The sequence below is a fragment of the Mya arenaria genome, chromosome 7, assembly GCF_026914265.1.
Source record: "Mya arenaria isolate MELC-2E11 chromosome 7, ASM2691426v1".
NCBI lineage: Eukaryota > Metazoa > Mollusca > Bivalvia > Myida > Myidae > Mya > Mya arenaria.
Window position 1 is genome coordinate 46,383,446 of NC_069128.1, and position 26,080 is coordinate 46,409,525.

Here is a 26,080-nt window from a genome sequence, read left to right on the forward strand (position 1 = left end):
GTGGACCTCACACACTTTGCCCAGCCCAAATGACATCCACACCGCAATTCATTTCTTGAAGACACACATTTTAATATCATGATTTATATCGTCTTTAAATTTGAACAGGTAGTTGCTTTTATAGTATATACATTAAAACAAATCCAAACAAAACATATTAACAAACAAAAACAAGAAATGGTCAGTTATGAAAAGCCATTGGTTCATAATACACTTCGTAGCCGATATGCGTAATAGACATTCTGAGTAACAGGCGGATTTTAAATTAATCATTGTGATAAGAATCTCTTCAGGGAGGAACGTTCCTAACAAAATAATAACTTTATACTTCTTATCAAGAGATTCCAGAAACCGAGACCAAAAATGATTTCATTTGATGTTTTACACCTTTCGTCAACGGGGTTTCCAGAATTTTTTCGGAGCTTATTCTTCAGAAGTGGGAAACAAGACACCCGTTGCGTCTGTTTCAATTAGTGTCGTGAACCTCTTAAAAATACTTCGACCGTTATTTTGCTACTGAAGTATAAATTATTCACAAACGAAAGTGATAGGATGTATGCAGCTTGGTTTTAAATAAATACACGTTGTAGTTAAAGGACATTATATATTACACGTAAGTTCATTTCCATTATAATAGTGGACAGTTTGATGTGGTGTCTAAGGTATCCATTATGATTGGGGTGTTTTATTGTAAAATGTAGTTATATTATCATTTTCTAGTGCCGAATTATATGTCAGCATATGCAACAGTTACAGAGCAAAACATAAAACATGTACTATAATAAAGCATTCAATACCTTGTATTTAGATTTCAATTGTTTATATTAAGTTCGCATTTATCAAATGCTAGTGGTTGTCGGCTGGTTATTGTCTTACAATGCTTAAATTGATAAATGCATATATTAACAAGCGATAGTGCAAAAATGCCAGTAGATGGCACTACAGAGCTTAAATTTATATTGATATTCAAAGACGTATCTTTAACACGGTTTAAAAGAAACGACAACATGTTACTTGGTGTTCCCATTGGGTCTATTATCGACTTTCAGTGTTTAAGTTGTCATGTTTGAGCAAGGGCACGCAAACGATTAATGAATCTCTCACGGAAATTGCTTCCAATTGGCCATAGTTTAAATACAGAATATATTCTTTTATTCTTTATAGATACAATTGTTTGCCTACCGAAGTTATAAAATTGAGATTGGCGGTTGAGTTAAGTATCTAATACCTATATTTTGTATCGTACATTAATTACATCAATAGTAAACTTAAAAGAAGAACAACTGCAGTGTTTGCAGTAATGTAAAGTCGTGGTTTGTCAATATGAAACCGCTTGATTAAATCCTATAGTGTTAAATGGCATGACAGGTTTACCGCAAATACGGAATATGATTGTGAAACGCTTTGCTTTTTTAATTTTTGTCGGATTTCTAAACTGTGTCTGAAGAGTGGATGTTATTAATGCCATGAAGCTGACCAACATTTCGGGTACAAATATATGTACGATTTATCATCGACCTATTTATTACTTTTAGCTCAATGATGAAGGCTAACCTTAGAATGATCATTTGGAAGGGAAAATTAATTCATACGTTGCTGTTGTGGATGATGTTCGTCACAGTGGCGGGATGGACGGACGAATCAAAGGGCTCCAGAGAAGAACATATGCAAAACAACGATGTAGTAAATACGGCAAAAGAACCATTGCGACAATACAGTGGGCCGTAAGTTAAAATTCAATGTATTATGTTATTTGAACTAAATTGGCAAAGCGTTTTTTGTGGATCAAAATTTACTGTTGCTTTTTTGGGATGCATTTAAATTAATCTAATAATTATAGGTTTGCTAGTAAAGAATAGTCATTAATCTAATGTGAAGCAGTCATCTAATTTTTCTACCAAACGCACTAAACAAAAGCCAAATCAGTCATTGTAATTTATTAAAAAAGAGTTAGTTATAAGTCTAAATCAGATCACGTTATAAATAAATGTATTAAAAAGGTTTAGTATGTAAAATATATATCGCTATGAAAATATTCGTTTGTTCTTGAGTTATATGGTATATAATTAGAATTATTAGTTGTATTTTTGGACTGCCATTTAATAAGTTTGATGTCGTGTATATTATATTTGCTTGCATTTTTTCATACAACAGGACTGTTCACAACTTTGCCAGACACGGTTTATGTCGTCACAGATTCGGTAAAGTCAGATTCTTCAAGGCGTTAGGGAAATATTTCTTGAACATATCAGGTTAGTATATAATACATTAAACATTTTCAAAAGCATATATGTTTGCCATCTATTTGACGAAGAGGAAACAGAAAAATCAATACTTGCGAATATCTCCATATTTTTCTATACTATGTATTATATTGATACTTGACAATAATTCAAACAAACACCACATTTCATGCGTTTTTTTCAAACGCATAATACAAATTCTAGGAAAGTATAATAAAACTGTATACCATATAATTCAAAAGTGATCATCAATTCTGTCTTTTAACACAATTAAGATTTTTGTTTTTAAACAATCCGTATAATTTCTGCTCTCAAATGTTATTCTCTTCTAGAATATTTGTATTCATATTATTTCCACGCAATGCTTCAAGCGGGAATTGTTGTCTTTTCAGATGATATGAAAATCACATTTATCCTTGACATATGTAAAAGACGAGATCACATGCTGACAAAATGGGTAGAGGAACTATTTGACATAGACGGTATGATAAGAATTGAACATGCTTAATCAACGAATAAATATATCTTTGTAACTTGTTTTGATTGTAGTGTTATATCATAGGATGTTAATTATAAAACAATAAACCCACACAGGTATGACAAAATATGTTTTACTCCATAAGACTTATTATATTACAAAAACTCTTTAGTTTAATACATTCGTATTTTATAGGTGACGGATACATCACCCACTTCGAAAAAGACATTTACCGCTAAGCCAATTCTTACAGCAATTTCGCTAGAAATTGGTACAAGTGGCAATGGCTTACCTTATCACTACCAGATGTTACATTTCTGCAGATACCGATAAGTTATAAAGGACAAACTGTCTAAATCTGAATGAAACCAAAACGAAATCTGCATCGGATATAAAAGGGGTCGGATAACGTATTAACTATACCAGGAACTGTTTCTTCGCCAGGATATTAACGTATAGACAACACATTATGTTTTGTTACATTAACTGTTATCCAGAACTTCAGCACTATACTCTGTGATATTTTTGTGTCTTCTGTTAACGAGTGGATTGTCTTTAAGGTGTATTAGCATTCTGTGAAATGTTATTAAGTGTGTTTACGTAAGTAAAAGTAATATGTTGATAGTGCTTTTTACAATACTATAATCGTTATCTAGACATACTATTTACTTACATGCCTTTATTCAAATGTTGTATTGTGTTTGGCATGATTCTTTGTTTACATAAGTTTTTGTTCATGCAAGTGCAGATTTTGCCAAATTCAGTTATGCGATTAAAAATTGAGTGTATGTTTAATACTGTTCATCCTTCATCAGTTTGTTAAAAGTGTTAGCTATAAATAAGTCCATACTACATTTTTGAAACGGGGTGCACCATTTTCTTGAAAATTACGTTAAGAGCGTTCTAATCAAAGTTATAACAAATCATCAATACCACATTGGGCTGCTCCCTTTTAACAGTCAGTGTAATGGAAACTGGGAGTTTCAACTGAGCCATGAAAACGATATTGTAGAACCAGGTTAGTTCAACTCAGTAAGACCCATGAGTTTATCAAATATTCTGTTTTAAATGTAAATACACAATATGTTCATTATTGCCAAGTTCTCCTGCGACTGTTTCAAAATGTATTCCACTTAAAAAAAACATTTAGATATATACACTATACCGGAAGGACCAAGGTAAAAAGGATACTGTCGATGATTTTCGGAAAAAGTGCAAAATGGGTCGTATACGCGTTGTCATGCATGGCAACAATTAAGGGATTACGGAAACACAACTTGTGAACTATTGGCAACTGCACACTATTATATTTTTTATCATTTATATATTGAAATGATTTCACACGTAATGGACTGAGCGATATATACATAATTATCAATATCAATTGTGAAATAAAGTGAAGTAACACGTGTTACACAAGTTTTCCCAGCTTGAACAACACGATGGCTAGAAATAAGACAGTTTGAACGTGTCCTTTTTATTTTGGACTTTATTACATAGTGGTATACAGTATGTGAAAATAAGTGTTGATTTTTAAACGAAAAGCACTAAAATTCGTTTCTTTCCCATTTTTGTACAATCATCATTTATTTTTTGCTTTTATATGTCATTCACTACGTGCAGACAATTTAAATGAAATGAAATGAAACTAATACCTGGGCGGTTTAACTTTCAAACCAAAATATTACGTGACTAAACAAAGGGATGCGCTTTAGGGTCAAATATGTGCAAATACCTCTGCGCTCGCTCCATTTTCTATACATCGCCGAAATGAACTTAAACTTCTACAAAGAACACTGACAATTTCAGTCCATTTTTTGCAGCTGCGTTTCGATCCATTTTAATACAGTATGTAGGTTTTACTGCTAAAATGCCACTCAATCACGATGTAACAGCCCGGTTCCTGAACTATCTTAGGTAATTTCTAGACACAAACATTATTGTTCTTAGTGAATGTTCCTGATGAAAGACATAATGTTACAAGTTTAAACGAGATGATAGTTGTTAAATTTGCATCCTTTTGTGTAATAGAGTAACACCCATCTAAATATAATCTTATATTCATTCCATGAAAACTTAAGTGATCAGCACCGAAGCCAAATATTAAATGAATACCTGCTGTGAGGCACACTTTAAGGCAGGCACTTAGCGAGAAAAACTAACGTTTCAAAACAACTCGAGCAGACTACATATGCATTTAAATAATATTACCCTGTATATATTAATAGCTGCAGATAAGGGTCACCTTAAAAGGAACTGGGGTTAAAAAAAAATTAAACGTCAAATTCAATTGTATCCCAACGAATATAAATACTTGCAAAATTCAAAACATATAATCTTTTTTTATGAAGCAAAAACTTAAAGTCAATGAACGAAAAGGTTAAGCAAATCATATTTACGTAAACACATAAGAAATTAACGACCGGCATCATTGTTTGGAATTAGTTTTACGAATGTCGTTTATACACAACCAAAGTATTGCAATTGAGCAACTGAGGTTCCTATATCAATTATCGAAAACGATAGGTTCATAGAAGTGTCAATGACCAAAATGTAAGCTTTGAGATAAGAGTTGAAATGTATCAATCAAATGCTCTGATATCGTGGTAGGATGCAGGTACTCAATATACCACGTATATCACTAAACGATATCGTATAGGAAACTGTTTGCAAACAGGAGGTGTATTTTTATATAACATGCAATGCGGAGATTCGTTTGTGACATTTAATAGATCTGAGTTGAAACAATTGCTTATGTTTTTTTAACTGTGGGCGAAAGGTGCATTGAAACGTTAGCGTTACAGTCTCAAATACTCGGTAAATATTTTACGGTATCATCTGAAGAAAAAAAATGAATTTCGTTTAATACCGTTGTTGATATTACATCCTCTTCCACTACGTACCCCGCTTTGCCGCTAACTACCAGTATATTAACGGACATGTTAAAATACATGCCGACATATATTGGCACTTTGCCTTAGGAAACAAAGGTTCCATTCATTAAAGCCACGTTTAACATCATCTTAATGAATATTATGTAAATCATTTATGAATGCATATATTATTAAATGTCATATCGAATGTCACAAGGGTTTCAATGTGTCAAGTATTGAATATACATCATATTATGCACAATGAAAACCAAAAACACAATAACATCAGGTTACATGACATACTGTATCAAATTCTTTGTTCGCTTGTCTTAATGTTTCATGCATGGGTTCTTAGAAGCAATTTTTACCAAATACCTTTTTTTTATTTTTCAACAAATGAACCTTGCAAGGTTCTAATTATATGGACAGTCCGATGCATTCATATCCACATTACACATTTAAATGCAAATTTAACTAATGGTCTACATACATGCTATATGTAATGCTCAGTAAACGTTTTGCGCATCATATTTCCAATAAGGAGCTCTAAAGTTAATATCGTTTTTAATGAAAAGAAGCGTTTTTTACAAAAACAAATATGTTTATTTTTATGATCATTATTTCACCCAATAACACCCGCAGGCACATTACAAGTTTTCCCAACAAACCATTTACATGGGACGGAGTTTTACGGCTTCATTCTGTCTTACTAAAACGGTTTACTTGTAACCTTGTTAAAGTGTTTAAACATGATTTGTTGTCCAGTTGGTTAACATATTTTCTTGTATTAGTTGGACTTTTTTCGTTTGTAAAGCGTTTTTTGTTTGAATATTTTTTTTATCTACGCATACGACACGACCATGTACATAGTCAAGCAGCACTGTTAACACTAAATGTTAGTTGAGTGCACGTGCACAACCGGCCTAATTCTTTCGAAGAAAGACATGATTCAGTGTATAATGCTCCTTAATAAAATGGGCGATGTCGTTGTTCTCCCATTTCCAACGTGCGTTAAGGGTCGTTTGACAATATGGTCAACTGTTTACAATTCGTATATGAAAGTGACTCGCGCATGGTTTGTAAAATGCACATTTTATTACAAATAAAGTGTGGCAAATCAGAAAGAGTATTAAAACAAAAGTACCAAACGCTTGAACCCTTCAGCAAATGTGGATATTTGCCTAAAACTCGTCTTTGAAGACCACATTTTTCATTTCAGGTTTTATAACTTGATTGAAAATTGATAACGGTTGTGGTGTGGCGTGATTGGTTGATTACAATTATCACGTGATGTTATCAATGTATCTTTAACAGGTCAAAACATCCACACCTTTTGTTAAAGTCCCGGTGGCCGTGTGGACTGGCCGGCTGTTTTCAATTTCTTCTTGACTTTACCGGCGTGGGTTTAATCCACACTAAAACCAAAATAATTTTTATGTTTAAAGTATAACTGTTGTTTTTTTCTACAATTTCGATATCATAGAATATTAATGAAATAAGTGTTAATAATCAGATGCATTACCTGGAAAACCATTTTTAATCCAAAAACACAAGCTAATAAGTTAAAACCATTATATGTGTTACTGTTATGAAATTAACGGCATTTCTGACCATGGCATACCACACGTTTGTATCTGGATATCCGATCAATCAATTGACAAGTTGACACTTTTGTTTTATTTTATTTAGGATTATCAATATTTTGAATAGTTAGTGCAAAGATGTGCGAAAACCAATAATAATTGTTTTAATGGTCAACCGAGTGTTTGTTTGACAATTGTGTACTGGCTACAAATCAAGAATTGTTGGCATCTATGAAGGTGTACAGGTAAGTGCAATATGTTTCTACTTTCCACGTTCTTTTCAATTATATAAGTCGTTTGATTGGTGATCCCCAATGCGCCCTTTCTCTATCATCGTCTGTTTTCGTAGTATATCCGTTCGAAATGCGATATGGAACTATCACCTGCGGTATGAAAATAAATTAAATGTAAAGTTAAACGATTGTAATAGTGTATAGACCAGACTACACGAACCAAGTACTAGATTTGATAGTGGTACATACGTATTTATCACATTTATTTTAAACAAATCCACACATTCCAGCATACATATCAATATTAAGATATGATTTATTTAAGGATACTTTTTGTCCTGCTTTTATGATGACTTGCCGAAATAGAGCACACAATTCATATATGAAACACTACAGAAACAAGCCTGGTAGCAAAACGTTTAAACAAAAACCCCGTTTAATGGCACAGGGTAAAAGCCAAAGACATAGAACAAAAAAACACAAACAAGAAGCATGGAACAACAGCACAAAGCAAGCCAATCCTATGTAGCGCGCATGCTGTAATCTGTCCATCAGTTGCTTTTGAAGGCACACTATTCGGTACGGGGAAAGTTGTTTCCGAAACGGGCGCCTATGCCATTGCAATAGGTAAATTGCTTTCAACTAAAACAAAATTCTTAAATGATACGATTTGATGAATTTGTTTTGTTTTTGTTTTTTTACGCTTGAAATTTTGTGTTTATACCGTAAAATGGGTGGCGTTTTGGAGGTAGGTGAAACAACATTGATCAACCATTTCCGGATGAATTGATGCGAACAAAAAATTTGGTTGAACGTAATTCCCAATTTTTCTAAAGAATACGTCTTCTGTTATGAACAGCGAGATGTGTTCTCGTAATAATATGAAAAAATGCACTTCTTGTGTCCAGGACTATGAATGCACTCCTAAAATCGCGCAATATTATTCCGCATAAGAGATTTTGCAAGCATGTTCATAATATTTGAATTACCTATACAAATGGCTTCGAAGAATACATGAAACACACAAAAACAAATTATCCATCAAACATAACATATAATGACATCGATGCTTAAAGAAGACACGTAATGATACTACTTACCGTCTTTGTCGAACACTTCCTTCACCCACTTAATCAGCATATCACCCCGTCTTGCACACAGATCAAAGATAAAGTTTATCCGCGTTGTTTCTGAAATAAAAAGTTAAAGAATATATAGTACGTACATCACAATGTAAAAGTAACATAGTAATTGGTTTATGCCAAGAAATACTAAAGCGCTCCGAGTGAGTCTCAAGCCTATTCTTCATTCTCAACAACTTCTCCAATCCGTCACATTTCTGCAACCTAAGAACATTTTTTCATACTATTGTATATGTTTATGTATATATATATCGTTTTGTTTTTAAAAAATATATTGTATATATTTCCAATTCAAATCTTATAGTCTTAACAGCTTTGCTTATTGAAAAGGTACAGTTACCAACATACACACGGAAGAAAGATAAACATGTACCAAAATGTTCAAAGTTCAAACACATACATTTTATACAATACTAACATACAATTCATACCCGATATATTGTGAAAGTAGTCATCCAGGGCCGTTAGAAACATTACCTTTCCCCGAATATTATTGCATAAAGTGTGTTCGGAGAAGTGTTTCAACGTTCTGAAAGCAAACAACAAGAACATGTACAAAAGCATCATATTTGACATACGCGAATTATGTTTATAAATAAATATCATAAGACTTACATTTTGTGATGGTTTGGATGTCCATTATTGTGGTTATCCGCCTGTAAGTGAACATCAACCCCTTGCAGTAAAGCCGTTCCATTAATAAGACAGATCATTAAAACTAACACCAGATGTATTCCCATTGTCTCCACTACTTTGACAGCTTTTGAATAGCTGATGTATCTGTATGCAGAACAATTGTAGAAGTTTCTTTGTCAAAGATCCTTTTAATAAACGTCAATGCTTTATATTTTCGAGCTGACTCTTTACTGCTAACTTTGCAATACATGTAGTATATGTTTGAATCATCTGCCGCAGGCATTTAAATACCCGAATCTAAGTTTGGAATGATCATCTCTTGTGCAACATTTTTTTTGGTTGGTTACATAAGAGTACATCCTAGAATGCCGCACTTTTTTTCCAAATCCGTGTTCATTTAGTCCTCGAGTGTATCATTGGTTAGAACAGTGATTTAGTTGGTTCATTAAAATGTCATCTGTAAAGAAATAAGTTTGCACTTTAACGCTGAGATAATGCGTTATGTAACACTAATTTAAACCGTTTATGATTGTCATTTAAATTATTTCCTTACACATTGCTGAATCTCTGTGGCCATCCTTCGTGATGCGTCATATGACATTTTCACCATGTCGATTTTCATATTATGATTTATTTTGAATACAATTATGTTTTTTTTCGCCAACATTCTACACTGCTAACGCTAAGCCTATTATATGCATGATTCATTCTCGGAATTTTATGAGGTAGAATCAAAACGTTTATCCACAAACCAGCAGCAATTTTATTGAAACATTTCAATGACGGTAATCTAACTTATATCTCTGTCCTAACCCCGAGTACCAACTTAGATTCCTTTACCTTTGACTTCATGATAATATCCTGCAACATATATCATGACGAATAATACAATTAAACGACCATTTTCTTGAATAGCACTATTCTTAGGAAAAACATACTTCACTCTGTTGATAATATGTATATGTTTCTATAAGTTTATAAACAACACAAATAGGTTTTGTCGTATGCTTTGTTATACATACCAGGAACATTCTAATTTTAAGAAATATGTTTGAGTAACCTACAAATAATTCTTAGATCAGATCTTTGTAAAGCAGCAATAACAGGCCAAAATATCTTTCAAAGGATTTAACGGTCACAGTGAACGAATAACACATTTAAGCTATACAGTATACCATGTTAACCCTACTGCGACATATTAAAGAATATGGCTCGAATATGCTTAGATTTATCTCCGGGGATGTTGAAGAGATCAAACAATCACGGTAATGTGTCCGGATAAAGGTATATATGTGTCTATGTTATCACCCTGCTGAATGGGCAGGATTTGAATCAGTTAATGAAAGTAAATGATACTCTATAGACACAAACAAATTACACACGTTGGCACCGTATTGTCAACGATCGTATCGTTCGGTTGTTTTTTCGATCGAATTATAATGTATGCTTCGAAAGTAATAGTTGAAATGACCATTTGAGACCATATGTATTTAGTTTAATCAGCTGAACGTTCTCTTTAAATTACAACACTGATTGATAAACGGACTTTTTTGATTTTATTCCTTTTTTGTCAAACAGTCGTTTAAAAGAGAGCCCAATTTACCCCGTTTTCCCGGTGCGGTGAAAACGTTAAAGACAGAGAAGTCGAATACATTGGGTACGAAAGGTAACAAGGGAATGTAGGTTTTTCTCTGCATTGGCATGTATTTTTATACTCATCATAAATCCGCAATCAGGACATATCAGGAAAAAAAGATCAGTAGTAATAAGTAGTGCAATACGTTTATATTCCACTCCACTGACATTTCTCTTTTGCAAATATCAGTAAGCGATGTGAGTTATATTAAATGTGTATTTTAATCGGTTTTCCTCTCTTTTTAATCAAACTGAATTTAACTAGTCATTTATATAGCTGTTTAATATATTGGTTATCATTTATTATCTGTATGATGATTATGATTATTAAATTATTAGTCCCACTTTTTCAAGTGTATTGATTACACAACGGTCACAATTTTTTACAGACAAATGGTTTATTACATTAAAATATTAAGTACAATATTGCTATCAGCTTTAATCTTTTTTCAAGCATTAAATAAACCTTACAACGAAGAATCAATTTCAACAAAGATAGGATACCCGTTTGAATCATTTAGTTATTCGCTACGGAATTTAAAATATACTTCTCATCGTCACCGCATGCCCGAGCAGTAATATTTTAATTTCACAGACAATAAGAGTCATTTGTATCACCGACATGTATCATTTATTACAGCGTATATATGGATGTATGATAATCTATATTACCAGTGTATCAGACTCAACAAAGATAGGCTACCCGCTTGAATCATTCAGTGGTTGATTTTGGTATTAAAGTCACCGCATGTCCGGAGCAATAACTGAATAGTGTCATATATCAAATATCTGTATAAATTAAACCGTTTATAAAGATAAACTCGCGACCGACCAAATTATTCAATCGTTTCACTGCGATGCATTGAAACCAGCTAGCTTTCAGCTATCAAAGCGTATTTGATAAAAGGTTTTTCCACGACTGAATATTTAAATAAGGCGTTTTAAGGATTTAGTTTAACTAAATAAACAAGTTACACGGTTACAAGTGTCAAAATATCTTCCTATATGATTTGATACGTTACGCTCTGGTGCAAAAATGCACTTTATCAGGATATTACATGTAATGAGAAAATGCTTGAAATATCAAAGTAATTTTCTAGACAATGTAATTATTGTTCTAATAACACAATCCAGACAAGAGCCAAATATTTATATCAAACAATAATGAATTGTTTTGCGAAATTGCATCCGTTTTAATATGACAAAAAGATTCTCTCTAAATACAAACTCATGGTGAGTCAATGGAGATAAAGGGAAAGTTAGCAATACATTTAATGAATACCATGCATAGAAAAACAAGTTTAAAGCAAACAGTTACCGAGAAACATATAACAGTACACAAAAGCACAGATGGAATACATATGAAACAAAATACATATATCATCATGTGGTTACCGCCATTGATCGGTCAGCTAAACAGGAATTTACTTGGGATGATTATTTTTTATTTTTTTTTTATTTTTTATTTTTTTTTGGGGAGGGGGGGGGGGGGGGGGCGGGAGGCAGGGTTATATAAGTTATTGAGTATTTAAACCCACGTATTCCAACATTTATGAACTGAGTTGTGTCACTACAGGTCTTCGTAGGATGCTGCACCTAAATGATTTGTTGTTTATAGCTAGTCCCAGATTATGACACAGATAACAACAGTGGTTCATTTGGTTTACTGAAATGTCATCTGAGAGCAAAAGATGATATACGCAATATGCACTTAAACGTTTAAATAAGGTGTTACATAGCACTTCATTAAATCATTTACATTTATTCATCGATAGTATTTCCTAGGACCAATTGGATTTGTCTCTGTTTATTTTTCAGGTTGCGCCTTGAACTCTTTCCAATGTCGAGATATTCACATAGTTACAATAATAGTTTAATTATATGACGCATGATCAGTATATAGGCTAGTAGTACTAATTGTAAAAAAAGTGTTCGAGTATTAACTGTTCTTATTTGGAACATAAGATACATTAATCCGAATACTAATAAAATGTTTGCACTAACATATGAGTGAATTATTAAAAATAAAAATAAAACTATTCGAGAAATATTTCTCCATGCGCCGTAAATTGAAAATTAATGACATATAATACTTTAAGAGGAGCGTTTATTGTCAACTTGTATTAAACCGAAACACTTTATTATAACATGTGATGTTCCATTTCATTAATATTTTACAATGTTTAATACACATAATTCCAGAAACATAACGTTCATCGAAAATAAAAGTGTTGTATTATTGAATTTGTTCATTGAAAGTAATGAAACGAAACGCTTTGTCAAAACCCATCACACAAACTCTAACACCTATAAATTTATCTTTTTTTCTGACTGTATAATGTATTATCTTGCGACAAAAATCAATCTGACAGTCAGACCATAGAAAAAGCGAGAACGGCAATTGGCGGAAGCACAATTTGCATTTTCTAAACGGACGTGCTCTATCAATTGCTACAGTCTGATTGACTGATTGGGCAGTTTTAACCCTATGAGCATTGTAATGTTTCCAAAAAAAACACCTACTTGCGACGGTGCCTTCCCAGCATCACGTTTCACTCGAGCATAAAGAACAAAGATTCGTCGAGGTTCAGAGTCCCTTTCTATACAAAATACTGAACAATAGAGAGCATTGTTAACTAAAAACAAAACTAACAAAACAATGCTGATTAAAATACAAGATCTAACAACATGATAATGTCAATCAACCAATCACGCAACACTACAGCCGTTATTAATTTTCAATCGTGTTAAAAACGATAACGAAAATTGTGGACTTCTAAGACGATATTTCAGCAAGTATCATCATTTACTGAAGGGATCCAGTTTTTGGTATTTTTGATGATTTACCACACTTAATTTCGTTAAAGTGCATTTTACCAATCCTGGGAGAGTTCCTTTAACCATAGAGTATCCTTTAAATTATTTTGTTTGGTGGTTTCTACGTATCCTAAACATTTATGCAGATACTTGATATAAATTGAAATGTTGAATGTTTGAGATATGTGGTTATGACTATAATTTATGTATCGTCGTGACACATTTATGATACAAACGGGTATCTAATCTTGGCTAAAACAGGATTAGGTGGTAACGTAGACATTGAGACTGCAATATAAACACTAGTTATAAGACTAAACTAGATAAATAGCCATTCTTTGTTGTATGCGATGCTTGACAATCTAACAACCATATTTCGACTTTTATGCCTACTCACAATTATTGCCCTTTATTACCGTCACCGCCTTTTAATCGGAAATAAAATATTATGATTAATTAAACAATGTTCAATAATACAAGTTATAATATAGCAAATTAATTAGAAATTAGTCCGTAATTTTTAGGGGTCTTAAGATCTTATCTAATATGCAATACAACCAATGTATTTTCTTTGATGCATTAAATATGGGGAATTCGACAGACCTCTCCGCACCGGGGTTGCATTTCAATAACAAATAATATTGAATGTTAGACCATGTCGTATTATAACTTGGGGTTTCTGCTCAATGTTGATTTATGCATCTGGAGGTAAGTCTCAGGGACTTGGCCAATGATGTATAAACTGTTGAACTGGGATCGTCTTTATTTATATAAATGGTAATATACATACAAATGACTAGTTTTAAATAACATATGAACTTGTATTATATTTCAACATACATGTAAAAAAAATGTACACATCAGATTTTTTAAATTGAATGTAAGTATCACTTCGCAATCCATCTTGTTTTTTTTTTCTATTTTGGACGCGCATTAGAATAAATAATAACATGGCTGGAAAAAGTACCAAAAACATTAACAAACATGACTAGACAATGCAGTAACTATACATGTACATGTGAGGCTGCGTAAAACATAAAAGGTAAGTTTGTAGAATGAAAGCAACAACATTGTCAACTAATGAATCCACAAATACCCCGAAAACAAGGCTATCACAGACTGTAGATGTGTCCATAAGGATCACCGTTAACATAAGCTTACGTAACGTATCGAAAACCTTGGAAATATTTAGAAATGTCATTATATCACAAAGGTGGATTTCTGGGAGGTTTTCGTTGCTTTCTCAACATATATCCGTTTCATTTTTGTTCTCGAAACTAGAAAGCTCCTTGTATCATAGAATATGCCCAGGACATTTGGGAAGTTTATAAAAAATATGAAAGGAACTTAAGATTGAGACACGCTATATTGTCATTATAACCGTCCGACTGAAACATCCGATTACTCCCCTTTGGAAGGAGACAGGTTTTTCCCCGAAAACGTGTCCGGTACAGATATACTGTTACACGGATGTGTTACATATCTGTTCTTCATTAAGTGTGACAAACGCTGTCGTAATAAACTCATCTGTCGATCTCCCTTTCAAAATGGCTGATGTATCCGTCACCTTTAAAATAAAAATAAAAACGTAATAAGATGTATTTAGCGCGAACGTATATCTGTATCTTATTTAATTGTTTGGCAATATTGCATAACAATTAGAGACCTTTGCTTAATAGTTCGAGTATTCCTACAAAAAGTAATTGCGAATAATATAATATAAAATTCGAAATGCGTAATGGAAAAGCAACTTGTTAGAAATTGTTTCTTTTTAAACCATGTTAAATTATGAACATACCGTCTTTGTCAAAAATTTCCTGAACCCACTTTGTCAGCATCTGATCTCGTCTCTTACAAATATCAAGGATAAATGCGATTTTCAAATCATCTAAAACCACCAATATGCATTGAAATATTATGTAAGAGACAAGCAAAGAGAAACCCCTAACTGATATACAGATTAGATAGAGTGTCTGCGAAATTGCCAGCACATTTATTGCTATTAAGTAATTTAGTATAATTTGATACGAATATGAAAGACAGGCCTATGTGTGCTGTGACTCCGTTTTGTTTTACACAAACCATACATTCCACAGACGATGAGTCATGATATTCCAAGAAATAAATACAAGTTGTACCAGATACGCTTAGGTAATAAGTTGCAACATGGTATCTACAGTACAAATAATGTACATGTATAACACAAATGTGTTTAACGAACCTGATATGTTATGGAAGTGCTTCTTGAGAGCCCTGAAGAATCTGACCTTGCCGAAACTGTGGTTACACAGACCGTGCCTGGCGAAGTGGTGAACTGCTCTGTTGAATAAAAAAGTTACTTTAATATTTCACAAATAAAAAGCCTTCCTTTCGCCGTATGATGACAGTCATGCATGTGGAACCGATACAAATCATTATTTTGATTGACAAATGCTACACTTTCGAATCACCTTCTTCTACGGTGTGTTATGTTTGAAGAATCATTTAAACACTATTTCAATGATCCAGAAGCAGGATACAAATACATTTCGCAGACACCACACAACTCATAACGTTACTTTTTATGTTCTAGCTGTTATTCACATTCATATCAAATGTAGATATTGCTATCTGTTACAACCATGAATCCGAATTATGACAGATATTAACAGTAATGTTGAAAAGGCTACATTTGCAAGATATTCCAATTACGAGATTAGTTCTTTATAAGCCATCAGGTTTTTAATTAATCCTTCAGGTTTCATTCAAGTAGAAAGACATCTTTGTTGTAAATATTTGAACTGTTTTAAACAAAATACTTAAAAAATATTATGCTAAAGTACAGTAAGTAACAAACAACTTAAAAAATCTAATAACAATAACTAATTTGTAGTTTTCTTTTTCAACTTACGGTCCATTGTATTTCCGCAAACCGTCTTCAGCCTTAATGACAACACCATCATTTTGCATTTGATCCGCACCAGAGACGTTTGACTCAAGTGTCCGTCCCGCCACTGTGACCACAAACAGCACCAAGATAAACATCGGAATAAATCCCACTGTGTCTACAGCCATCATGTTGTTATTCTAAGTTTCTTGCTTCTTGAAATCCTTTCCTTCACAGTACTCTGGTTTAGGAAGTTTGCAAATAGCTGAAAGTAAAACAACTGAGTTTGATGTTGATGATAAGCCACACTAAGTATATCCAAAGGTTTTTTAGCTATTCATCACAACTTTCCAACAATTGGCATCATTCTGTTGTGAGGCACAATCGCTTCGTCAATTAGTTCTAAATTGCATCGGTATCCAGCGTAAGCTGAATATATCATTGAACAATTCAGACACATAAATTTCCCAATAATAGTTGCATTACTCTTCACACAACCGCGAATACTGCAAACACACATCTCTTATGCGTACGACAGATGTAATTTATAAAGTTTATACTGGCAAACATAGTTATAGAGCGATTAAGCTAATCGCCATACTCTATCATTTGTTATCGTAACCCAAACATTTCAAGGTTTGTATGAGTAATATCTGTAACTGAATAAAAGCTAAACGGATACAGTGTCTGTGTGAGATGTATTGAACGTCGCCTGACCTTGTTCACAACTGATAACCCACACACTTGTAAGGTAAACAATACACCCATTGGAGAATTTAGAAGGAAGTGGTTTATTTCATATCAAACAAACGTCAAACTTTGTCTGTGAATAGTCATGCTTGTGTTTGTTCTGGTATGGAAAATCGGATATACATTTATGAATAAAATCGAAGAATATACTTCTAAAAGCTTATTTTCCATTTTTCAACATTAAAATTAAATCTATGTATTAAACTAATGTGTTTATCTTACGTATTAGGTTAATTAATGAGTTAATAAAAGTTGGTTACCTTAGAAAATTAGTGAAATAATCCAATATATATATATATTTAATCACTTATGTTACAGTAAGTTAAACAAATCCAAAAATAAATGAAGTCCAACTTATATATAGTATGATTAAGCCGCACGTATTAACTTATCTCGTCCGTTGTATACAATGAATGAAACTTCAGTAGCAAACTAGCGGTTTAAGTATGTATAGAGTTGGTTATAACAAAAAGCTATCACAGAGGCTTCGGGTGTCATGTTTCCCATCAGTGAGAAACGAGATGAACACAAAAACTGGAAATACCATTGACATGATATAGCTTGGCTGCTCGCTGTTTGGAACATCTCGAATAAAAAAGTAAATAATTGCTTTTTTGTGTTAAACTTTTCCCTCTCTCCAGAGATTCTTATCACAATGATTAATGCTAAATCTTATTCAGGATATTCTTTTAGATTGATACTAAGTGACGTATATCGTATAATTGATGATAATATATTATTCCATTTTGTATTCAACATGTTTTATATATTTATACATGTTATACATTTTATACTTTTTATACATTTTATACATTTATTTTTTTTAAGATTTCTTTAATCAAATTGTATTGATGTACTACTTACGTTCAGTTCGATCAGCTTCATGTTAAGGTGTACTTAACGCTAAAATATTTGATCTGTGAATATAGTTCAAACGAGGACAGCGTTAACCACAATAACATACCAAATAAGGACGCTTTTGTTTCGTGTATAATACCCAAAGCCTGTCATAAAATATCCTTATAAGTTTAAATAGTTTTGGAGTGCGTGTTTGCTCACTGTTTTGAAACTTAATACTTGTTTATATTTGTGATACTTATAGTGTATTTAAAGAAGATCGTTTTCAAACTGCATAGTCATATATGACAATAAGAAATAGTAATTATTAGCTAATCTAGGATGTTTTAATAGTCAAGGCTAATATTTGTATCTTAATTAATTTCGGAACTTGTTTCGATTATCTTATATTTTCAAAGTGAAGTATTAAAAAGTGTCTAGGTGTATTTAACATGAACAGTATGTATATTACATTAAATTAATGAAAATAAAATATTTTTAATGTTTTAAAGTTATTATATCGTATGACCAGTGATATGCTTAATTTAGAAAAATGCCTTACGTTAGTTGGTTATTGACTTATTATAAAATGTTTAATGAATATCAGCCATGTTAACTATATTTGTTGTATTTACTGATAGTACGCTAGATAGAAATGGTTGTAAATTAGGTTAGGTTGTGGTCAGGTAAAAATGGATATTTATATGACAGAAAATGCGGCTATATGTGTGTTACATTTAATGGGAATACGCCGATGCTTTTTGATAGAGACTGCATTAAAGTCTGATATGATCACAGTTGTACTTTTGTGAATATTTTTTGAGGTAATCTCTTGCATAAACAAGTGTTTATCAACAATCAAAAAAAAACATTTCAAGGCATTTGCTTGCACTTCATACCTTATTGAAATCTTTGAAACCATGTGTGCTTAGAAAACATGTGTAATGTACATATAATAAACTACACTGCAAAAACTAATTACAATACATTAAAAAAATAACTAAAACACAGAATAACTTAAATTTGTATCTTTTACTTCTACACCATGAGCCAATTGTTTAAAGTTAACAACGTCGTAAAAATCATCGTAGTTTACTCACTTATTGTTTCTACTTTTTGAGATTATTGGATATAGTTATGATTTGGTAACAATATTTTAGACAAGTGTTTCAGCTGTATTTGTTTTGTATTTAAAAAAGGGCGCATGATCAAATATTCATGTATAAAGATTAACAACGCTATTCATTACTTTGTTATCACCTAACAATATACTTTCGTTTAAAAACCCTAATCTGGAATATTTTCATAGACCAGTTTCTTTTACATTTTTGAATTGTATAGACGAAAACATATCAGCTAGGCATTTACTCGTTATATGTAGCATCGCGTTATTGTACCTTTATTACACCAGATGGCAACTACATAGACTTTGACAGTCAATCGCCGTTGTGTGGTATATTGCACCGCAGAGTACAGTATTAATACTCTTCTAGGTCGAATGAGTATCATTACAATGCTTGTAGTCATCTGCTATACTACATTAAAAGTGTTACTACACGGGATATGCGTTTATGACAAGACGTGGATTTTAATCACCAACATTAACCACTTTGTGATTCAAACGGGAATTCTGTTAGTGTTGAAAACTTATTTGGTGGCCATATAGACTATTATACAGCATGATTATCGTCGTGAAAGATTACATATTTAACCGATACAAATGACTTTTCTTTGTATGGCATATTTGATGGTTCTAAACGTACTAACTTTATGATGGTACTGAATAGTTTAGTATTGCTTTGCAGATTCACGGCATATTTCATGCAACAAACACCTGAAAGCAATAAATCCCTTTCAAGGTATAAAATGGGGTTCGAAGCCTTGCTGTGCAATTTTAATTTAAGTGCGATATTTGAAGTGGTTTAATTGCGGTATTTGATTTAACTGATATCAGAGCAGATAGGGTGAAATAAAGTGCACAAGTCTTTTCCAAATAAATATAGACAAATATTACACGACGAACACATAAAAGAAAAGCCCACTCCATATTCTGATTGATAATAATCGGAGTATTGAAGACATACTTAACCTAGAAAGCATAAAAAAGGTTTTTAGCCGTTAAGCAGTATGTAGTATATCGAGAAAGGTCATAGACATTGATGTATGGCTTTTGACTTAAGAACTTATGCAACTATTGCACTGTGACTTTAATGTTTAAAAGCTATTATTATTAAATGGACTCAATATTCGAAATATATATTGATTTAGTACAATTTACCGAGGACAGGGCACCTGTTTTACCTACAATGATCACCTCCTATCGGCTATAAATTATGGAAAATTGTCATTGAATATAAAGCCCCATTCAGTATTGATTCATAATGTTAGTTCTTTTTAAAACGATACATGTATAAGTACACTTTTGTGCATATACAATTTGCCTTCGAAACCTTTTTATACACAGCTTTGATAGTTTGACTGTACTCATAGTCCAATATTTGACAACATAAAATAGGCTTGATCATAGTATAAAAAAACTCTTTCCCTTACACAAAAATAACCGAACGGATTCTGATATTCGACTCGAATGGATTATTGCAGGTTCGGACTTTTGCAAAATCCTTGAGAGTCGAATGTGAAAGTCCGGATCAAATTGCAGTACTAATTACCTTTTTACTATATTCATTACTTGTAAAACCGCTTAAAAGACTCATGGTTCCATTAAAGATGTCATTTTAATGACCAACTACTTCGTTATTTGACGTTTTTTTTTAGCAAGTCTGTATATTAATCAATTGAAATGAGTGTGCCATTATTCGTCATTTTAAACGTTTGCGAAGCGCGTGAACATGGTCCTAAAACGATCTAGCACAAACACATAATCATGAATTTTCATGTGTTGGTGTCCTTTGTAACCAATTATTTTAATACCTCTCCTTAAGTGTACAGCAACTGCTTCGGATATCTAAGGAATTCTTACCGTCCTGATAGCAACATTATAAAATTTAACGTTTTTTTATAACTTGTGATGACTGCCAGCTTCGAGTGCATACTGATAAATGATACTGAATTATGACCGTAATTTATTGCGATTCCCTTATTACATTTGCACTACAGAGAACTGAATTAATATTGTTGGGTCATTACTAAGTATTCGTATCTTAAAAGCAGATATTTGATGTAAATTGAAACATTTTCTGTAGAGGATATGTGGTTATGTCAAGCAGTAAACCACCGACGAGAGACATTTATGATTCAAGCGGGTATCCTATCATTTATTAAAACATAATAAAGTGACAATATCGAATGATATACAGCAAGGTAAACACTGTTGTACTAAGTAATCTAGACAAATATCTCGTCTTTGTATTATATGATGCTTGACGGCTTAACAGTTAAACGAGTGTGGTATTTCTATGCAATTCATGGTAAATCACAATCGATTTTTATGCCTCATCACATATTTGGCTCTATATTCCCGTCGGTAAAAATATTGAAACCGACTTTAACCGGTTAAACGTTTTACAACTGACTATATAAAATAACATTATACCAAAAATAGTTTACTAAAACCATAAGAACGTACCAAATAATGCATGTGGAAACGTTTCGTGTTTTTAAAAAAAAGCCAAAACTTTGTTTTAGCGCAAAGCAACGAGTCAAAACAGAGGCAAATGTTTTTAGAATGCAGCGTTAAACAAAACAAGATACCTTATACCTTCAAAAAAAGGTTGTCATATTCTTTGAAATACTTTCAAGTCTAAATTATATGCTTTTATAAGCTGCATTTTGGGAAAAACTTCCTGTTTCACAAATTACATAAACAAGACTAAATAAGTAGAATTCAAATGTCGACATATTGTGTCGAATACAAGGACTTAATTATTTTTTGTTACACAATGACCGTATGGTTTAGTGGTTTAGATATGAATGAATAATATCATTTCAAGTGATATAATTACTAGCTAATTATACTGTTGCTTAATTGGACTTAAGAAATTATCAAAGCTGATTGAGGGAAATTAAATTCATACATTTAAACAAATGTACAGGTAGATAAAAAAAGTGCAAGTTCATTATAAATATCAACTTATGTATGCTATACCTTACTTGCGATATGCCACATGCTTTTTCTGAGTAACAAGCAGATTTAAAATGATTCATTTTTAATGAGAAAGCTAGACGGAAAGAAGATAAGATACTTCAATTCAATATAATTATTTTAGAAACCGAGCAGCCATACTTTATCATGTCAATGGTAATTCTTCTTGTTGTGCTCGTCTTATTTCTCACCGACGGAAGCAAGACATCCGAAGCTTCAGTGGTATTTTTTATGACCCGTTCCATACATATCTTATCTGCTAATTTGATACTAAAATATGATCAATTGTGTGTAAACGAGAGATGAAAATATAACGAAAAAAATGCGGCTTAATTGTAAAAAATAAAGTTAGGGCGAAATAAATGACATAAAGTTAGATATAAAATACGACTGAGTTATTGGACCAACTCTTTAAGATAATCATAGTATTAATATGTTATTAGAATAATTAACTTTAATTTACTGTGTAGTTCAGTGCATCTGTTAGATTTATGTCATTACGAAAAGGTGAAAACAGACGCCTTGAAAAGAAATGAAAAGAAACAAGTAAAACTTGTTTTCGTTTTTAACCCTTTAGTATGCCCAATAAGCATTTCTCATGTTCCAGCAGCCGACATAAGTATTATTTTTCATATGCAGTTGATTTGCATGCATATTCCATGAGATGATCGACGGGCTCTGTTGTTTCCCCAGTAGGTATTTTCGTATTCAAACGTGTGGGTGGGTTAACAGTTTTGAACAAGGTCAAGCGACGTTCATTATATCTCTCATAACGAATGTAACTATCCTTTTTTACATACCTACAAATGTTTGTTTTAAGATAACATGCGATATAGATCGACGATTAACCTGAGCGCTATATACCTGAGTTTGGAAGTTATTAGTTAAATCTATCTGACGTATAAACTTATAAAGATTGTGGCCTGTGCAGTACAGTCAAGCAATCTTAACTGAAGCGGTATAATGTTAAGGTAATGCAGCTATGTTTATGTTTTAGTTTTGTTTTTAGACAGGGCAGATTTACTTCACATAAAGTTGCGAACTCATTGCTAATGCGTTTACGCCTCAAAAGGGAATTAAATTTAAACAGTGTCAAATGTATCAGCGAAAACCATAAAAACGGTATTATACACACGTAATAGTGAATCTAGCTTTAGTAGGAAATAAGATGTCACCATTTTACATTTGAAAAGAGAACATTGGTGCTAATGATAGTCTATGCTGAACAATACGACGCCAATCAATGACAAATGCATAAATTATTATAACGAAGAGACCCACTTATTTTTTCGGTTCATATTTTAAAATATTATAGTCCTTCCATGCAAACAGATTTTACATATTACAACAAATGTAATACTTAATAAGAGTAAAAAGAAATGATTGGTGAAGATCCAAATGGAATAAACCAAACATCTGTCCTAAATCAAACACCTTCTCTATGAAGCCTTAAAACCTATTTAGATTAATACTTTAAGGCTTTATACGGTCACACATATGGAAGGGTAAACTGTATTGCAATGGATTCATCATTATAGGTATAGTGTATACTGTTTTGCCTCGTTCATTTGCACTAAAACACACAGATATTATGAGTTTGAAATCAAATCAAGAAATTCTACAAGAATCTGTGCGATGGTGAACCATATAATAATCTTATTGATAATATTGATAAGCTTGTGATTGAAACGTCTTTTACCTTTCGAATGTATCGGTTAAATGATATCTCACTTGAAATGTTCTTGATATGTTTTTGGCGGGGATTTCAAAACAGTTGACGGACCGGTTATTACATATTATATTTCATAAAAAATATCTACTTTCCTTTTAAACACAGATACCCTTCAAATAGGTAAAAGTGTCCATTCAACGTCACATTTATATGTGTTGGTCATAAAATTAGAGATGCACTCTTACTCCCAAACAAGATTAACCAATTAATGCAATTGTTTGAATATACCAAAAAATGTTAAATAAATGTCAAAAGCAATGGTTTTATGAAGGAAACCGAGTTAAATTTTAAAGATTGGTGCAAAAAACACGATATTTCCACCTTATGAGACGATTGTAGAGGACAGTGAATATTTTAGCACTCATCAATCATTTAATAATTTTGTGTTTTCAGCTAATAAACAAAAGGTTACAATCTTGTTATCATTAATTTATACTTTGCATTGTTTAGTAATAAGATAAATGTTGATCACACAAAATTTATGTTTGTTATACATGTGTATGTATTGGTTTTGAATAAGAGTGTAACTTTAATTACAACATATTATACGCCTGAAGGTATTCATAGAACAACAGTTTAGGGAAAGGAAATACTCATTCAAAACATTCTTTCTAATCATTGTTCAAATACCAATTAAAGGAATTTTAATCGTAGCATTTTCACTTTTTAAATAGTTAAAAAAGGACAGGGTTAATCATAATACTACTTAACAAAGGGATATATTGTATTAACTAAAAATACCTTTAGCATGTCATGAAGTATACTAAATGGTTGTGGGCCTAATGTAATGAAATCATATACTTGTTTACTGCGTACATTCCGTGATACTTATCATTAATTTAAAGTGTCTCGTTTGTTTGACATATGTTGTAGGTTAATACATCAAACTGTACATAAAATGATACTACTACAACAACTTCTACTAATTGATAATAGTTATAATAATAATAAATAAAGTAATAGTAGCAGAAGAAGTAGAAGTATTAGAAGTGGTATTAGCAGTATCAATACAGTAGCAGCACCAGTAGAAGTAGCGGTAGTAGTAATAGTAGAAGTAGTAGTAGTAGTAGTAGTAGTAGTAGTAGTAGTAGTAGTAGTAGTAGAAGTAGTAGTAGTAGTAGTAGTAGTAGTAGTAGTAGTAGTGGTAGTAGTAGTAGTAGTAGTAGTAGTAGTAGTAGTAGTAGTAGTAGTAGTAGTAGTAGTAGTAGTAGTAGTAGTAGTAGTAGTAGTAGAAGTAGTAGTAGTAGTAGTAGTAGTAGCAGTAGCAGCAGTAGCAGTAGCAATAGTAGTAGAAGTAGTAGTAGCAGTAACAATAGCAGTAGCAGTAGCAGTAGCTGTAGCAGACGTAGTAATAGTATTATTAGAAGTATTGTAAAAGAAGAAGTATGAGCAGCAGCAGCAGCTGCAGCAGCAGCAGTAGTAACAGCAGTAGCAGTAACAGAAGCAGTAGTAGTAGAAGTAGTAGCAGTATAATAGTAGTAGTAATAGTAGTAGTAGTAGTAGTAGTGGTAGTGGTAGTGGTAGTGGTAGTGGTAGTAGTAGTAGTAGTAGTAGTAGTAGTAGTAGTAGTAGAAATAAAGCATACCTTAAGTACACAAAAAATCCTTTCTGTTCAAGAAAGAGAACTTATAAACGCTGAATTTAGTTTTGCTTATTTTTTGAGAATGTTCGAATGACATCTGAAATTATTCTTACGTAAACATTTAACGTTCTGTTCCCGCAACAATGCAGATTAAGTTTAAAATATACCTGCCACTTGTAAATAAGGTGAAGTTTTATGCCATATATAAATGTCTCGTTTCATCAACGTTGAAATCCCAAAACATCTGAGCAATCAAATGCTCATGGGATTATTAAGCAAAAAGAAACGTAGTAGTGTATAATCCAGATTACTTGTTTGAAAAAAGGAGGCGTTTGAGACATCATCACCGGCTTGAAAATAGGAATATGTACTTCATTAAACAGTGATTTTCTTCTCATACTGCGTAGACATAATACTTATTTTAGGAGGGATTCTTGTGGTGTGTTGTGTATTACCTATTCACATTGTAAGAAAAAATTGCCGTTTTATGTACGTATAAGTGTCAATTAAAATTGTAGAAAAATCTTCAACTTATTCCAAGGTAAATTCCGGAAGGAAAAGACCTGTTTTA

At 32.3% G+C, this 26,080-nt stretch overlaps 3 protein-coding genes across 3 annotated transcripts; 1 reads left to right on the forward strand and 2 right to left on the reverse strand.

Annotated features, from left to right (window-relative positions):
• The first annotated feature begins 407 nt into the window (after window positions 1-407).
• Window positions 408-3,961, forward strand: LOC128241683 (uncharacterized). Its single transcript, XM_052958714.1, has 5 exons — window positions 408-613; window positions 1,536-1,724; window positions 2,155-2,252; window positions 2,636-2,725; window positions 2,917-3,961. The coding sequence occupies exons 2-5, from the start codon at window positions 1,540-1,542 to the stop codon at window positions 2,958-2,960; spliced, it is 417 nt and encodes a 138-aa protein (XP_052814674.1). The 5' UTR covers window positions 408-613; window positions 1,536-1,539; the 3' UTR covers window positions 2,961-3,961.
• A 3,299-nt stretch (window positions 3,962-7,260) lies between these two features.
• Window positions 7,261-9,724, reverse strand: LOC128239844 (uncharacterized). The gene is made up of 4 exons (XM_052956286.1): window positions 9,168-9,724; window positions 8,984-9,081; window positions 8,511-8,600; window positions 7,261-7,560 (listed from the first exon to the last, which is right to left on the reverse strand). Exons 1-4 carry the CDS (start codon window positions 9,290-9,292, stop codon window positions 7,508-7,510), a joined length of 366 nt encoding a protein of 121 aa, XP_052812246.1. The 5' UTR covers window positions 9,293-9,724; the 3' UTR covers window positions 7,261-7,507.
• Window positions 9,725-14,272: 4,548 nt separating this feature from the next.
• On the reverse strand, window positions 14,273-17,651 carry LOC128241567 (uncharacterized). The gene is made up of 5 exons (XM_052958570.1): window positions 17,517-17,651; window positions 16,531-16,771; window positions 15,862-15,959; window positions 15,439-15,528; window positions 14,273-15,207 (listed from the first exon to the last, which is right to left on the reverse strand). Exons 2-5 carry the CDS (start codon window positions 16,695-16,697, stop codon window positions 15,164-15,166), a joined length of 399 nt encoding a protein of 132 aa, XP_052814530.1. The 5' UTR covers window positions 16,698-16,771; window positions 17,517-17,651; the 3' UTR covers window positions 14,273-15,163.
• Window positions 17,652-26,080: the final 8,429 nt, after the last annotated feature.